The 16,982-nt window shown below is 39.9% G+C and overlaps 1 protein-coding gene across 7 annotated transcripts in view; it reads left to right on the top strand.

Moving 5' to 3' along the window:
- Positions 1 to 1,938: 1,938 nt before the first annotated feature.
- The window catches only part of CDK8 (cyclin dependent kinase 8), a 115,724-nt gene continuing 100,680 nt past the window's right edge, over positions 1,939 to 16,982 (top strand). For 4 of the 7 annotated variants that reach the window (XM_032611452.1, XM_032611453.1, XM_032611455.1 and 1 more), the window contains exon 1: positions 2,350 to 2,553. In XM_032611452.1, coding sequence (XP_032467343.1) covers positions 2,426 to 2,553 — 128 coding nt within the window. In that variant the 5' untranslated portion in view covers positions 2,350 to 2,425. Of the gene's footprint in view, positions 2,554 to 16,982 lie in introns of all 7 variants that reach the window. The other 3 variants (XM_032611458.1, XM_032611457.1, XM_032611459.1) reach the window with 1 other exon arrangement.

The following is a 16,982-nucleotide window of genomic DNA, read 5'->3' on the forward strand; positions in this document are numbered from 1 at the left end:
ACGGGAAGGTCTTATCTTCATGCACAGGGTGGACAGAGTCAAAGCAGTAGTCAAAAGTACAGTTTAAGAAGGCAGAGACCTTCAGGGTTCAGGAATACCGTGTGCAGGGGCTGTGGGAGACAGGTGCAGGGGTGAGGTGGGGCAAGCCCAGTCTCCTGCTTCTTCACAACCTTTTCTCTAGCGTGGTGGTTTGGGTTCTCAAGATCTATGAGTAAATACTTGGACAGAAAGACGGCACTGAAGAAATACAAAATATATATGTTTCAGGAAGTCTATTCTAAAATCATATTTAGGAAAAAGAATTGAATTCTGTAATTACGCAAAGGAGCAGTCCCGCTAGAGAATCACCCAACTGACATCACTGACTGGAAACACACAACGCCCCATTCATGAAAGCTTAATTTTCTGGTGCACTTACCCTAAGCTGAGGTCTTTTATATCTTCATTTTGCAAAGAAAGGAATTGAGGGTCCAGGGACATACTGCTAATAAATGGCACATCAAGATTCAAACCCAGGCCCACCTAACCGGTCAGTGTGCTTAAACACTAAACAGTATTTGATGTACTAGGAAAAACAACTTTGTTTAAACCAGTGGTGAAGTCACTCTTTTCTCCAGGGAAATCTGTATAAGATCCCTTCTGAGGATTTTTCATAAAATGGTATCATGGTCATCATTTGTACATAGATATTTTGGACACAAACATCCTTACTCATTAATTCAACCAATGTTTACTGTGTACCAAAATCAAGCCATGATACTAGGTGTTATGGAAGATGCAAATATTACTTCCTATAGGAATTTATAATCGAGCAAGGGAGAGGAAATAAAAGACAAAACAGAATTTGATGAGTACCACAGGAAAAATGAAAAAAATGTGTGATGGAAGTTAAAAATGGGAGAGATTATATGTCCTTTGGGAGCTGGGGAGCTTTCGTGGAAACGATAGCAATTGGGAAAAGTAAAATAAATACAAAATTAATATAAAATCAAAAAATGAAAAACAGACGTCTAAATAAGGGGGATAAAACAACATGAGGGATTATTATCAAGATATCAGGACTCCTCCAGCTGACACCTTTCCTACCTTAAAATTATCAACGGTTGCCATGGATTTAGATCAATTGCTGTAATCATGGCTAAAAATTGCTGCGTGTATGGGCAGTGGTGCAGAGGTCATACTCAAAATAACGTCCCCTCTGAAAGGATGGGGCGCACTGGGATGGTCGTCTGTCACAAGACTGGTGCTCTTCAGGAGCAGCGTGGCCACACCTCGCTGACTCACTTTTACTGATGTTTGTAATGTGTGTCAACACATTGCTATCTTTGTGCAGCCCTTATCAGACTGTGAACGACAAGAATACACCAAATAATAGTCTGTGAGCTGTTGACCAATACTTCGACTTTTTTCGATAACGGTAATGCCCTTTAAACTCTGGAGTTCGGAAGTGGCGCAAAATGTGATCCTAATACAAACTAGCTTCCTTCACACTTGAATTTCTTTGGTTAAGTTTCTAGCCCAAATCAGACTCTAAAGACATCGCTGTAAAAAAAAAAAATAATTTTTTTTTCCCCTAGAGATTGAAACGACTCACCTCCCCTTGGACTACGAATCCCATCATGCAACGCTGCCACAACCCCACCGCGGGGGGCGGAGCCGTAGGGGGGCTGGCCACGGCAGCGGCGCGTGCATTCTGGGCGTTGTAGTCTGGGGCCCCAGCCGCCGCCGGGACGCCCCACGTGGTGCGTGTGGCGGCCGCTCTGGGCAGCGGATACCGCGCTCTGTCCGCGCAGCCCTCGGGGAGCGGGGCCCGGTGGGGGACGCCGGCCGGCCGGCGCGGCGCGGGCCGCAGGGAGGGCCGAGCAGCCCGAGGCTTCGCGACGTTTTTGCGACAGCGCGGCCGTGTTCCGCGAGTCCCCTCCCTCCGCTCTCTGAGGAGGTACCGGCTGTTGTGCAGCGCTGCCTTTCTGTCTGAGTGGATGGGAGAGCGAGCGAGCGAGCGAGCGAGTGAGTGTGAACGTGTGTGAGCGCGGCGAGGCGCGAGCGCCCGAGGGGCAGTCCGCCGTGCCGTCCTGCCGCTGCCCGCCGCGGGGGCCGAGCGCGCGGCCGGAGCGCAGGATCCGGCGCCCCGGAGCCTGCGGGGACAAGGGCAGCGACCGCGCTCCCCGCCCCCAGCCCTCGTCCCTCACCCTTCTGCGCCCGGGGACCGCGCCGTCCCCCCCGGCCGGCCCCCGCCCCACCGCCCCCCTGGATGTCCCCGGCGCCCTCGCGGGGCCTCCTCCTGCCGCCGCGGCCGGGCCGGCGTTGCGGCCGCCGGGCGTAGAGCGGGCGGGTTCCCGGGGGCCGCGGCTGCCGGAGCCTCCCCGGTCCCCACCCCCGCCCCGCGGCGCCGCGACCCCGCTCCCCGGCCTCGCAGGCCGTGACAATGGACTATGACTTTAAAGTGAAGCTGAGCAGCGAGCGGGAGCGGGTCGAGGACCTGTTTGAATACGAGGGCTGCAAAGTTGGCCGAGGCACTTATGGTCACGTCTACAAAGCCAAGCGGAAGGATGGGTGAGTGTCGGCGTCGGGCGGGCGGCGGCGCCGGGCAGGTGGGCAGCCTCCCTCCGGCCTGGGTCCGGCCGGCCGGGCTCGGGGAGGAGCTGGTGCCGAGGGGGCCGGGCCCGCACGAGACCCAGCGAGCCGCTGCCTCTGTCTCTCCTGGCGCCGCTCGTCGGGCAAGGGAGCTGTGTACTTTTTTTCCAGGGGTTTCGGTACAGATTTCTTTAAAATTTCGTTATGAAACGTCAGTTTAAATGATCTTTAAGGGGGGTCGATTTATTATGGGAACCTTCTGGGGCTTTCCTCAACCGCCTCTGGACTGACATCCATCAGTCTGGAAGGGAAGCTGGGATCCTTTTCCCCCACCAGTCTGTGATTGATTTACGATCAAATCCGGATTTTATTTTGGGGAAAGAAATCAGCAAGTCAGTGTGGTTCTGAAGAGTTCCTCTTGGTGATCACCTGCCGCAGAAACGTAGTAGTTACTCTTTCGATATCATTAGCTGTGAGTTTTACCTAGAACAATGGGGGTTTGGTGCAGGGTGGGTGGTGAGGAAAAAGGCTGATGACAAATAGGGGAGTCTTGTTCAGGCCGTTCCCCCCAGATGTAGCAGCTGGCAATGAACTTTCAATAATCTCTTTGCTTCAGATATTCTTCCCGAGAAATATTAACTCTATGACTGGTAACGCTCCCAATTTAGTTTCCGAAACCGGCAGGTGAAGTGTTCATTTTTCCTTTGTCACTAGGTGAATAGCTTGTGATATTGACAAAAGAGAAGGCATTTCTTAGTTGAGAAAATATAATTTATTAACTCCTGTTTTCCTCTTCTAAAAACGGATGTTGTCTTTATCGCCTTTGACACTGTAGGAAACTGCTGGAAAGAGAACGTCAAAGCTTGTTATATAATCTTTAGATTTTATTATAAACAAAGTAGGTTTACTTGAACATCACTGTTAGTTTGGTTAGCTGCTGTTTAACGTTTAAGATAATTGCTTTTTTCCCCCCAAATCACACAGGAGGGTATGTTCAGAACTATATTAGCACTAAAAAAATGAAACCATTCAAAAAGCTGAAGTTACCTGGGTTGGGGGGGGAAGCCATATTTATAAATACTTTAGTATTCTAAATATTGGCGAAGGAAGGATCTACCAAGTCAACATTTTCTCTTAGATTTACTGAGATATCTTTCTAAAATAACTTAAAATGGACTCTAAGAGGAAGAAGATAGTAATTCTCATTAATTTGGAATGTGCATTTCAGTGCTTATATGCAGCAGTAAAGCAGTAATGGTATATGCAAAAGGTAGGGATTTGAAAACTTGATAGTGTGGGTGCTGCATGTCTTTAAAAGTACTCTTTAGCAGAATGGGTAGTCTGGTGACACTTGAGAAATCAGCTTCTGGAGATGTTGTTGACTCTGTTGTTTAATTATATTTCTCATTGAAGTATTACTCTGTAATAACGTACATATTTAAAAAGTTATCCTTGTTAACTTCCCATACAGTATTTTTTAAAGGACTTACACCATCTCCCTGTCCCCCAATATTATGTAATTTGGGGCATATTCATAAAATCCCTGATCCCATGAGATTAGACATTGTAGTGCATTTGACTATCTGTCATCTTTTTAATAAAATTCTGGTGATCTTAATTTCTTTCTAATCTCTCTGAGAAAAACCAGTTCTATTTTCATAAATTACCAATTTAAGCTAATAAAACATACAAATTTTATTAACTTTGAATTTACATTTTATGAAAAACTATAATATTGTTTACTAGCAAGAGGTACTTTTGACCACATTTTATATCTCATGGTCAAGTTTTAATTTAGGCTAAGAATAATTTTAGAAGATTAAATTATACAATTTAAGATTAGCTGAATGTATAATATATGAACACTTCTTTGTCATTCATGATAACCAAAAAGTAGGTAGCATTGCATTTTGGAAAAATTAACTTTTTGTTTATAATTCTTTGGGCTTGTTTTCCAGTAGCCTCTAATGATTTTGTATATAGGAAGAACTGTTTTTTAAAAAATGGATGAAATGTCAAGAGAGTTTTAAAATTACTTAAAACAGTTTTTGTGCTCCAGAGGGAATGTTTTTCGGCTTCTTATAACCTCACTCTGGTAAAATGAAGCATTGTATTTATGAAGCTCTTTTGATCTTATGTCAGTGAAATGTAATTTAGTGCATTTTAGTCCTGGTAAAATAAAATTTGTGGCTGTTTAATCTTTTATGAAAAGATGATGATCAAATAATTTGTTTCTAGTATTGATTTACTTTCAAATGAAATTATATATTCTGCAACTGGAATTTCAGAGAACTCTAGGAACCCAGACAATAACACCTTCAAAGAGAATACTGAGATTTACAATAAAATGAAATAAATTTCATTTAGATGTATTTGGCTATTAAAATGAAGGTATCTAAATGTATCCTTTCAGTTGTCCAGTGAGCATCATAGACATGAATAATTAGTAATGGAATTTAGACCAGAGGAGTTAGCTGCTTAAATTATTGTTTTAGGAAATAAAACAGCTTGAAAGGTCATTTCTTTGATTTTAAGTATTAATAATACTCTCCTGCTAGTATACTACACTTTTGGTAAACTCAGCATTTTAAGGAATGTGGGGAAGATGGAATACTTTATTTGAGGCATGATTATATACATGGAAAGGGGGCCTTTTATAGTTGTGTTATTTTCAGATTCTAATAGAGTTAAAACATAAATGCACAGTAAATCTTGGGAATAATTCACTCTCGCTGTCACCATAAATGAGATAGAGAGTGTCCTTTGTGTCTGAACACCAAAAGGGTACTCAGTGGGAAGCAGGGGGATTCATTTTCTTTCTGAGTCAATTGCATTTCCTCTTTGCAGAATTTAGGCAACAAACTTATCTTGTTTAAAGGAATGGAAAAGTGTGAGAACCAGAAAACAATTTGTGTTTTTAAATTCTAAATTCTCATTATTGGCACTGAACATTGTAGAATTTAAAAATTAATTTGGGGTAAGAGTTTGATTTCCAAATAAGAAAAGCAAAAAGGCTTTTCTTGAATAGGGTTCTTAGGCTGCTGTACTCTGTGTTCAAAAGGACAGATACTATATAATTGGGATTGTGTGTGTGTGAATGTGTGTGTGAGAGAGAGAGAGAGAGAGAGAGAGAGGGGAAATATACAGAAAACTTTTGTTGGGGCACTTTTGTAGACAGCACAGAGATTAGTAGGCAGTGGTAATGATAATAATAGCTAAGTTACTGAGTAAGTCTTAGGACCTGGGCAGAGCCCTTTACAGCCATCATCTGTTGAATCCTCACAAGTACCATACAAGTCAGTTGTGTTTTTTCAGTTTTATAGTTGAGGAAACTGAAGTTTAAAAAGGTTAAGCAAATTTGTCCATGGTTACATGACTGATTAAATGTCAGAGCTGGAATTGGGGGATTACAGGCTGGTCTCTTACTCCACAGCCCAGGCTCTTAACCATTATGCTTCATATTAAGATAAATATAAACATAGACATGGGGATTTGGTGTTTTAGTGGGTCATTCAGAAAGCATGAATGCCTTATCACAGGACTAGTCTTTTCAATTAACTGATACTTTTTTAGTATGTTTCTGAACAGCCCTAGTTTTTCTAGTGATGCAAAAGTAAGTGTATAGCTATGTGGTGTATACACACACACATATACGTGTCTGTCTGTGTGTGTGTGTGTGTGTGTGTGTGTGTGTAGGACCAGACTCTAATAGGGCATGTTAGGATGTGAAAATTCTTCGTGTAGTGCAAAGAACTCTAAGTTGGGGAGACTGGAGAACTGAGTTTGAGTTCAGACTCAGCCTCTGATCACCAGTATGACCTTGGGCAAATCATTTGCCCTTGTAGACCTTTGTTTCCTTATTTCTAAAATTACGGGGTTTGAGTTGATCATTTTTAGGGCCTTCCTAGTGTTATAATTTGAGGAAGTAAAAATATAAAATACTTTTGCAAGATCAGGTAAGCAACCACTAAGACAAAAATTTTACTTTAGACAGTAATACACATCCATGTTTCTTAGTCTCATGCTTTAATGTGGGTTCTCATCAACTGCCAAAAAGAAAATAAGTAGCTTCCAAAGACTTGTCAGCTCCCTTACCTAACATGCCTTGTACCACTGTGGCATTCCCTCCTGTTTACATCTTAAGGTGTGGGATTTATGTGGCTGCTCCCATCCTGTGAACCATTCATTTGGTGGCTAGCACGAGGAACGCTTCTGATTTGATCTGCACTAGAGCTTTTAAGTCAGCTTTAATTCCTTAGCTGTGATCAGAACTTGGTTGGAACCCTTTATTTCCCCTGAAGGGTTTGAATAGTTTTTCTTCTGGATATTGCTGAACCCTGTATCTGGCTCAGTTTGATTTAAGTATTTCTTTAGATGTCAGAAATGCCAAATACAACATGTAATAATCCCCATCAGTGGGGATTTTGCATGCCCAATAAGGAATATTTCTTATAACATTTAAAAAATGTGATGGAAAGGGACAAGCAGAATATTCACTATGCATTTCTTATCTACTTGCAGTTGAATTTATCTGCCTTAATACTCAGTGTATTCAGATCCACTGGGTAGGCCACTTTGAGGTTTCATGCTTAGATCCCATTTTCTTTTTTTTTCCTTTTTAAATTAATTAATTAATTTTGGGCTGCGTTGGGTCTTTGTTGCTGCGCGTGGACTTTCTCTAGTTGCGGTGAGCGGGGGCTACTCTTCATTGTGGTGCGCGCACTTCTCATTGCGGTGGCTTCTCTCGTTGCGGAGCACGGGCTCTAGGCATATGGGCTTCAGTAGTTGTGGCTCACGGGCTCAGTAGTTGTGGCTCACTGGCTCAGTAGTTGTGGCTCGCGGGCTCTAGAGTGCAGGGTCAGTAGTTGTGGCGCACGGGCTTAGTTGCTCCGCGGCATGTGGGATCTTCCTGGACCAGGGCTCAAACCTGTGTCCCCTGCATTGGCAGGTGGATTCTTAACCACTGTGCCACCAAGGAAGTCCCAGAGCCCATTTTCTTAGTAGCAGACTGGCAAATTAATTCATTTTGGATTTGCTTATTTGATTATTTTACTGTTTCTTCTAACATTGGAAGAAATCCATTCCCTCATTCACTCAGCGAATATTTACTGGACCCTTCTATCTGCCAGGCACTGTACAAGGTATCGAGAATGCCAAGATGAATAAAATATTCCATTATTTCAGAAGACACCTACTGAGGAAACAAACGTAAATAAACTATAGCAATTTAATAAGCATTACAATAATTAATACAAGGTGCTATTGGAACACAGACGTGGAAGCTCCCAACTGCTTAGGGTTTTCAGGATAAACCTCTCAGAGATGGCAGCACTTCATTGAGTCTTGACGGACAGGGAAGATCTCATCAGAAAGGGCATTTCTCCTTTTAACTTAGTTTCTTTTCTTCTTTTTTTAATTTTAATTTTTTGGCCGTTTCGCAGGGCATGTGGGATCTTAGTTCCCCAACCAGGGATTGAACCCGTGTCCCCTGCTTTGGAAGGGTGGAGTCTTAACCACTGTACTGCCAAGGAAGTCCCAGAAAGGGCATTTCAAGAGGAATAGGACAAAGGGTTTTTTTTTTTTGTTGTGCTCTTAAAGACCCCAACACATTTTGTGGGTCTGAATTATTTCTTCCCATGCCTTTCCTTGCCGCACCTTTTCTGTTGCAGGCATCTTTGAGCTCCTGCTGCTTGTGTAGTGCTACATACATGTGCTGCAGGTGTTCCATTGTACCCATCGGACATGATGAAGTCTCTGTGATTCAATATGGGGATACATTTATCAGCATGTACTGAGCACCTTAATTGTCTCTGTGGCAGTTTCCCATCACGGGAACATTGGTGAATCAGGGTACAAGCAGCCTCTGAAATCCAACTGTCTGATTTAGGAATATCTCTCATATGTAAGACTGCCATGGCAGAACAGTGGCTCTGGATAGCAGATGACTCTCCTTTGGCCTCACCTCCATGAGGAGTAGGGATCCAGAATTTTCTGTGCTGCTGAGATGGTGGTGGCCAACAGGTCGGAGGGGAATTCCCCTTGTTGGGACTCTCAGTTGTGTGAGAAGATGGTAGGGAGGTGGCTTCCGGCAACTGAATTTCAGCTAGGAAAATAGAAATAATGACAGATTATTAGAAGTTACTGTAGGTCATTTGCAAGCTTACCTACTTTTTCAAAAATTAGTTCTCTTGGCAATTGTGTTCAGAATTATGATTTACAAACATTTGAAATATGATCCATATGTAAGTTGGGACTGTATATGCCAAATCAGTGTTGATAAATATATATTCTTCCCTGTGGCTGGTGTCATCTTTTTTGTAGTGCCTTGTATTGTTGAATCCAACCCTCATTGTCTCTTTATGTTTTTATTCTTTTTCTGTTCTTAGCTGCTGCTAGAGAATGAAAATCCTACTGTCGTTACCTCTTTCAGAACAATTTGTAAATCCTTTCCTTCACAGCAGCTTAAGTAGGCCTTGGCCATCTCTTTGTTATTTAGAAACTACTGTGATATTTTTTGTCTTAAAATATCTGTTGTCACCTCAAGGCAGTTCTTGAAGTTGTCACCTCAAGGCAGTTCTTGAAGTTGTCACTAAAAAGTGACTTTCACCCGTTAGTTTGATCTTAATACTTAAAGACCTTTAAGTTATCATTTTCTCAAGATTCTTTAGTATAGTGATTGTCAAAGTCACAAAACCAGTCCCTGCTGTAGTAGGCTGCTTTTACTGATAGAGTTATGTCTTGTCCTTCAGGTGTGTTGTCACAGAAAAAATGCTGAGAATCCCCTTTTTAAAATTGAGATATATCACATACCATAAAATTCACCCTTTTAAAGTGTGCAGTCTACTGACGTTTAGTGTATCCACAAGGCTATGCAATCATCACCACTACCTAATTCCAGAACATTTTTATCGCGTCAGAAGAAACCCCGTATCAATTGGTAGTCACTCCACATTCCCTCTCTTCCCAGCCCCTGGCAACCACTAATCTATTTTCTTTCTCTATGGATTTGCCTATTCTGAACATTTCATGTAAATAGAAATATATAGCATGTGGCCATTTGTCTTTTACTTAGCGTAGCGTTTTCAGTGTTCATTCATGTTGTGCATGTGTCAGTGTTTCATTCCTTTTTATGGTTGAAAAATATTGCTTTGTATGGATAGACCACATTTTGTTTATCCATTTATCAGTTGGTGGACATCTAGGTTGTTGCTACTTCTTGGCTATTATGAATAATGCTGCTATGAACCTTCATGCGCAAATTGTTGTGTAGATACATGTTTTTGGTTCTCTTAGGCAAATACCCAGAGTCATATGGTAACTATGTTTAGCTTTTTGAGAAACTGCCAAACTTTTGAAAGCAGCTGAGAACCACTTTTGAGTGGCTTTACCTTGACTTTGGTTTAGAACCATGATTTGTCCTCTGTCCACAGGACCTGGACACCTTAATTCCCAGGACACCTTATTAATCAGTAGCCCACCTTATTCCCAGGAAGTGTTCACACACTAATCTGTTGTGGCGATTCTGCAATACAGACTAATCCGGCTGCTCCTCCTCCATCGAATCAGACCGCCTTCGGAGCGTGTTCTCAGGCAGCACCTTGTGCTGGGAGCAGTTTTCCCTCAGCTGAAATTGGCTCTAACATTTAGCTTCAGAAATCTTAACTACTTTATCTTAACATACAACTCCAGTAATTCTCTCTTCACTCACCACCCCGCAAAACATAGTTCTTCATAGATATATTATGTAACTACATTAGTGTATATGTGGTTAATGTTTATATGTCCTTTGGGTCTTTCTGGTGAAGGTTTATGGGTTAGATATTATGGATTTCCTCTAGGGCAGTAATTGTGTTCCCCTTACTTCCTGGCATATCGCCAAATGTCGACAGGTATTTAATACTTTAAAAGTTTTGGTGTACCTAAAATTCATACTTGAAAATTTTCCTTTTAAACTTGCTAGACTTAAAAACTTGAGCATATTTTGGAATAGAAAAGCAGCGCCTTGTGAAAATACCCTGAGAAGCAAAGTTTGATGGGCTGGCTAAATTGATACCAGGAACAGAATTGAACAAAACCAAAGGCCAAAGGCAGATGCAAGCTTTGTTAATTGACTGAACCAAATAGAAGTCCCAGGTATTTGAAAAATTGAGCCACTACAAAGAATAAAGTATTTTCTAAAGTATACCTTGTAAATGAATCAGTTTACATGGGGATCAGACCTATATTTCTAACCTTAAGGAAAATATAATTAGTCTCTGAACCAGAGTTGACATTTAGTTTTCTTTAAACTCTGTGGTTGTTTCATATTTGAGGTTTCCTTTTGTTATGTGAATAAAAAATTATATAGTTTAACAACTACTCAAGGTAACTCAGTTACTCCTCTCTCTAGACAAGCTCTTTAAAATCCATAACTTTATTATAGCCCATGAATTCTAACAAATAATCCTAAGGAGAGGAGTTCTTCACATCATGATGCCTACTCTGGGTGTTTCTGTATACCTGAATTTTATAGCTTTTGTAGAGAACTAAGGGATTTAAAAAAAAAAAAAAACCGAAACTTCTCAAACAGTGGTATTATGGTTTATATTAAGCAAGTCATTATTTTAGGGGAAAGAGGAGGTAGGTATGGAAAAATTATTTTTATGAGGCTTCTGTTTTAAGGAAAGCCAATAAATCGTGCAAAATTTAAGCTTGTGTAGAATAAATACATTTGTTTGGAGCTTTTTCACTTCATGAAAGAAACCCTTTAAGTAAGGGAGTTCTCCTAGCATACTTATCCTGTGACTCAGTTTGCCAAAAATTCAGTTTATACACATTTTCCAAGAAAATGTTAAGCACAGAGTAAGGAGTACTTGTATTTGTTTTCTAGTGCTGACTTAACATTGAAGGTTCTTTTAAATGTAAAATTAAGTCATTTAAATATTTCATGTTCCATCATAGTCTCTCTTTAGCTGTAATTTTGGGGGGGCAGATATGTGTATTTACAGTTTTATTTGGTCTCTGTTCATTGAATGTCTAATGTGCTAGGTTCTGTGCCAGGTATAGGTGATTCAGCAGTGAACAGGCCATAGTTGTAAGTCGTTAGGGAACTTAAAGACTTTGAGGGGCACAGGCAAGTAAACAGGTAATTACAATACAGTGGTATACAGCTGTGATGGAGAAAATGATTAATGAAATCTACTGTGACGTTATTTTTTTTCATTGAAGACTATTATGCGGGACTTCCCTGGCAGTCCAGTGGTTAAGACTCGCGCTTCCAATGCAGGGGGCGTGGCTTCGATCCCTGGTTGGGAAACTAAGATCCCACATGCTGCACAGCCAAAAAATAAATAAATAGATCCATCGGATGGAGAATGTTGATTTTTAAAAAAAAAACATATTATGCATCTTTCCATGTCAGTAAATATAGCTCTAAATCATCAGTTTTAATTATTGCTGGCATCACATTACACACACACACACACACACACACACACACACACACACAGTAGATATGTATCCAGTTAACCAGTTCTCTAGTGATAGACGAAATTTAAGTAGTCTCTAAATTTTAGCCACTGCAGTTAGGGAAGTACCTCCTAGAAAATATGACTACAGTTCTTCAACATAGGATCAAGCTCTTGCAGTGGAATTTTAGGGTCAAAGATTGTATACTTTCAACAGCTGTATTTCTGTTATAAAATAAGATTGGATTATACAATTAATAAACTCTCAGGATAAAAATTCAAACAGTGTGTAAGAATATGCAGGAAGATCATTGTCAGCCCCTCTTTGTATATATGCGTATGGGAGCAGATACATGTCTGGGTCGACTTTAAAATTTACTTTAATATTTCACTCATTTTGAGCAAATAATACATGAGTATGCAAAAAATGTAAATATACTGAGGAAGTGAAAACTTAAGTCTTCTCACCTCTGTCTCCTCCAGGCATTCATTTCTTCTTTCAGAGCTGTCCACTGATACGTTTCTTGTGTATGCTTTCCAGTTTGTGGACACAAACATCTTTGGACTTTATGGTATTATTTTTCATGCATAACTCTTTTATTTTTATAAAGTCACATTTATCAATGGCTGCTGGGTTACGTGTAAGAATTAGTTAGAAAGGACTTTATGGGGCTTCCCTGGTGGCGCAGTGGTTGAGAGTCCGCCTGCTGATGCAGGGGACACGGGTTCGTGCCCCGGTCCGGGAAGATCCCACATGCCGCGGAGCGGCTGGGCCCGTGAGCTATGGCCGCTGAGCCTGCGCGTCCGGAGCCTGTGCTCCGTAGCGGGAGAGGCCACAGCAGTGAGAGGCCCGTGTACCGCAAAAAAAAAAAAAAAAAAAAAAAAAAAAAAAGAAAGGACTTTATGTCATCATCTTTAAACACAAAATGTATGATGGCGTATACGTATATTTTGTTCCTTGCTTTTCTCAGTTCATATGTTTTAGAGACTGATAACAGCACATGTAATGTAATTCATTTCATCAGCTCGTCATTCTTTTTTATGAACATAATGTAATATACATATCCAGTTGAAGGACATTTAGGTTGCTTTCATTTTTTTTTTTATGCCCTTAAGCAGTACTGCAATAAATGTCCTTTATATCAGTCTTTCCACACAACATTCTCTCAGATGGAGATAGAACTTCGCAGGTACCCAGAAAGTTCCCCACAGGGATATTTGCTGTGGATGATACCACTGGCAAGGAGCAAAGTCTTCATGAAGCAAGAGAAGCTCCCTTGCTATATCCACAGGGAGTTTTATCCCTCTTGGCTTCTCTCAAAAGTTCTAGAGACTGATCATCACGCCCAAGCACAAGTTACTGGTAACGACCCAGTACATAACTGCTAGACTGCTGCAGTGCAGGTCAGTTTCCCAGGAATGTCTCTTTAACAGGCCTAGGCTTCAGGCTCTTTGGAGGTCCAATCTTATGCACCATTTATACTCCCATCAGAACTCCCAAAACAAAACTTAATCTGGAAGGAAGAAATGGAAATAAATATAATAATGACATGCTTGAGTCCTGGGGGTAAATGCATTGTAAAGTTGGAATTGTTTATTCTTTTGGAAATTTTGCTTTAGGTTTTCTTTCCCCACATAGTCCTATGTATTTTAGATTACTGGTTGACATAAAAAAATCGAGTCTTGTGGATACTTAAGATTACAGTCATTATTAAGTTTACATGTTATTTTATGTTCACTTTCATCAGATGATCTTTCTCTCTTGTTTCCTGTTGCTTGGCCTTGGTCATCCTTTCATTTCCTGACCAGCACTGACCTTCCTATACCCAGTCTTTTCCTTTTCTCCCCTTTTTGGCTTGCTTTTTCTGTTTGGTACTGATTTTGGCTTTGGCCTTGCTCCTTGTCACCAGTCTCAGTAGGATTCCCCTCTGGGCTGGCCTCCTTTTCTGCTGCCAATGGAATTTCTTGACTTTGTGTATTCAGCAGAGGGAATTATTTATGTAGGTAAGCAGGCAGCTGATTATCTACTAGACAGTTCTGATGTATTTTATTAATTTGGAAGAGACTTTTAAAAACAGTTTTAAGTACTGCTAAACATAACTCTTTCTCCATAGACATAATTTCTCCTCAACAGAAGTTGGAAAGTACTTACTCCTTATAGATAGATAAGAAGCTGAAAAAGTATGCAAACATTTAATCTTTTTATCTGAAAATCTATTTTAGTACACAAGAGTCCAGGGCTGCTTGAGAGTTTAAACCGGGTACCCTGTAGCCAAAAGTTACTACTGTCCTGTTTTAGCCAAGACTAGCTGACCTGCAGAGCCCCTTTAGGCTTTTGACATGTGCTAGGCTTGGACATGCAGACGTGGAAAACATAAGGAAGTCTGTCAAAGTAGCACACACTTCACATATTTCATCTGTTTCTCTTCCGGATTTTTTTTTGTGGGGGTGGGATGGGACCGTTCAGTTTCGGAAGGTGATTCAACCTGATCTTCTTCAAGTACTTGAAGTTTTCATTGCAAGCAAAAAACACTAACCAAGTATACCACTTTTTAACCTTTATTTGACTTGGATCATGTAGCATTTGCCCTATTTCTGTTGCACTTTGTAAGAACTGGACTCACTGAGTTTAAGTATGCTTGCTGCTTTTAAATCAGAATGCAGTACAATTACATTTTTCCTTAGTGAGATTCTGTGCTATGATTACCCCGGAAATGTTTTGGAATGTAAGATAACATTTGCCACTAGGTATTCATTATTTATTTTAAAGTATTTAAAAAGTAATTTTGATTTAGTTGCAGTGTACTAAGTAGGGAAATTAAATACCAGTTGTCTTCATGGGGGAAATAGTAGTAAAACCTTTTAAGAAGTTACACATTTACACTTCATCAGGTATTTTAATAGCTTTATTGAGCTGTAATTCACATACCATACAGTTTACCTGTTTTAAGTGTACAGTTCACCATCTTTTAGTGTATTCACAGAGTTGTGTGGCTGTCACCACAGTTTAATTTTAGAATATTTTTATCCCCCCTAAAAGAAATCCGGTATCCATCAGCAGTCATTCCCCTGTCCTTCCAACCCTCCAGCCTTGAGCAGCCACTAATCTGCTTTCTGCCTCTGGATTTGCCTGTTCTGAACATTTCATTTAAATGAAATCATCTAATATGTGGTCTTTAGTGATCGGCTTCTTTCACTTAATATAATGTTTTCAAAGCTTATCCATGATTTAACATGTATCACATTTTGTTTAGTCATTCATCAGTTGTTGGATATTTGGGTCATTTCCACTTTTTGGTTATTATGAATAATGCTGCTGTGAACATTGGTGTACAAGTATCTGAGTCCCTGCTTTCAGTTCCTTGGATATATACCTAGGAGTGGAATTGCTGGATCATATGGTAACTGAATGCTTAACTGTTGAGTAACCACCAAACTGCTTCCTCAGTGGCTGCACCATTTTACATTCCCACTCGCAATGCACAAGTGTTCCAATCTCTCCACATCTTTGCCAACACTGATCCCGCCCCTTTTTGTTAAATATAGCTGTCCTTACTGCTATTAAGTGGTATTGATTTGCATTTCCCTAATGATGAATGGTACTTATTGTATGATTCAGTATCAGTAAATACTTCTCATGTACTTATTGATCATTTGATTATCTTCTTGGAAAAACATATTTATATCCTTTACTCATTTAAAAATTGAGTTATTTATCTTTTTTATTATTGAGTCATAGGAGTTCTTTCTATACTCTGGATACTAGACCCTTATCGGATAGATGATTTGCAAATGGCCAATAAGCACGTGAAAAGATGCATCATCAGGGAAATGCAAATCAAAACTATGAGATATCACTTCATACCTGTTAGGATGGCTACTATTTAAAAAAAAAAAAGTGTTGGCCACTTGTATATCTTCTTTGGAAAACTGTCTGTTCAGGTCCTTTACCCATTTTTTAATCTGGTGGTTTGGTTTTTTGTTGAGTTTTAGTTCTCTGTATATTCTGGATACTAATTCCTTATAAGATATACAATTTACGAGTATTTTCTCCCATTCTGTAGGTTGCCTTTTACTCTGTGGATATTGTCTTTTGACACATCAATGTGAAAAATTTTCATGAAGTCCAATTTGTCTATTTTTTCTTTTATTTCCTGTGCCTTTGTTATCATAATCCAAGAAATCATTGCTAAATCAAGGTTGTAAAGCCTGTAGTTTGTAGTTTTAGTTCTTTAGGCCGTGGATCCATTTTGAGTTAGCCAGATTTTCTCCTAGAAAGTTTGAACTAATTCATCCTCTCATTCATAATGAACAGGAGTAATGTTTGCCACTCCCTTGATCAGTGTTTTTATTATTTAATCTTTAAAATAATTTTCTTTTAATCTTTGTATATTTGATAGGAAAGCTATGGAATCATGGTTTTATTTACATTTGTTTCATTAATATTTAAACTTACAGTTTCTTGTTTTTTCATTATTTAATTTCTTTGGTGAATTGCCTGATCATATTTTACCCATTTTCCTATAATATTTTTCTTAAATTTTTTTTTTGTGAAGCATTTGCTTCTTGGAATATTAAATTCTTTTATTCATGTTGCAAGTATTTCCAATTTTTATTTCTCTATTTATGATATTTTAATATGTAATCATCTGTCATTCTTTCTTTGCTTCTTTTTTTTTCCCATAGTATTTTAATACTTTTCCACTTTTAAATACTGGTTTTAATTTTGTGATTGTAACATGGAAGATCCAACTTTATTATTTTTCTTTTAAATTTATTTATTTAATTTATTTATTTTTGGCTGTGTTGGGTCTTCGTTGCTGCACCCGGGCTTTCTCTAGTTGCGGCGAGCAGAGGCTACTCTTCGTTGTGGTGTGAGGGCTTCTCACTGCAGTGGCTTCTTGTTGCAGAGCACGGGCTCTAGGCATGCGAACTTCAGTAGTTGTGGCATGTGGGCTCAAT

Source organism: Phocoena sinus, chromosome 18 (genome assembly GCF_008692025.1).
Source record: "Phocoena sinus isolate mPhoSin1 chromosome 18, mPhoSin1.pri, whole genome shotgun sequence".
Taxonomy (NCBI): domain Eukaryota; kingdom Metazoa; phylum Chordata; class Mammalia; order Artiodactyla; family Phocoenidae; genus Phocoena; species Phocoena sinus.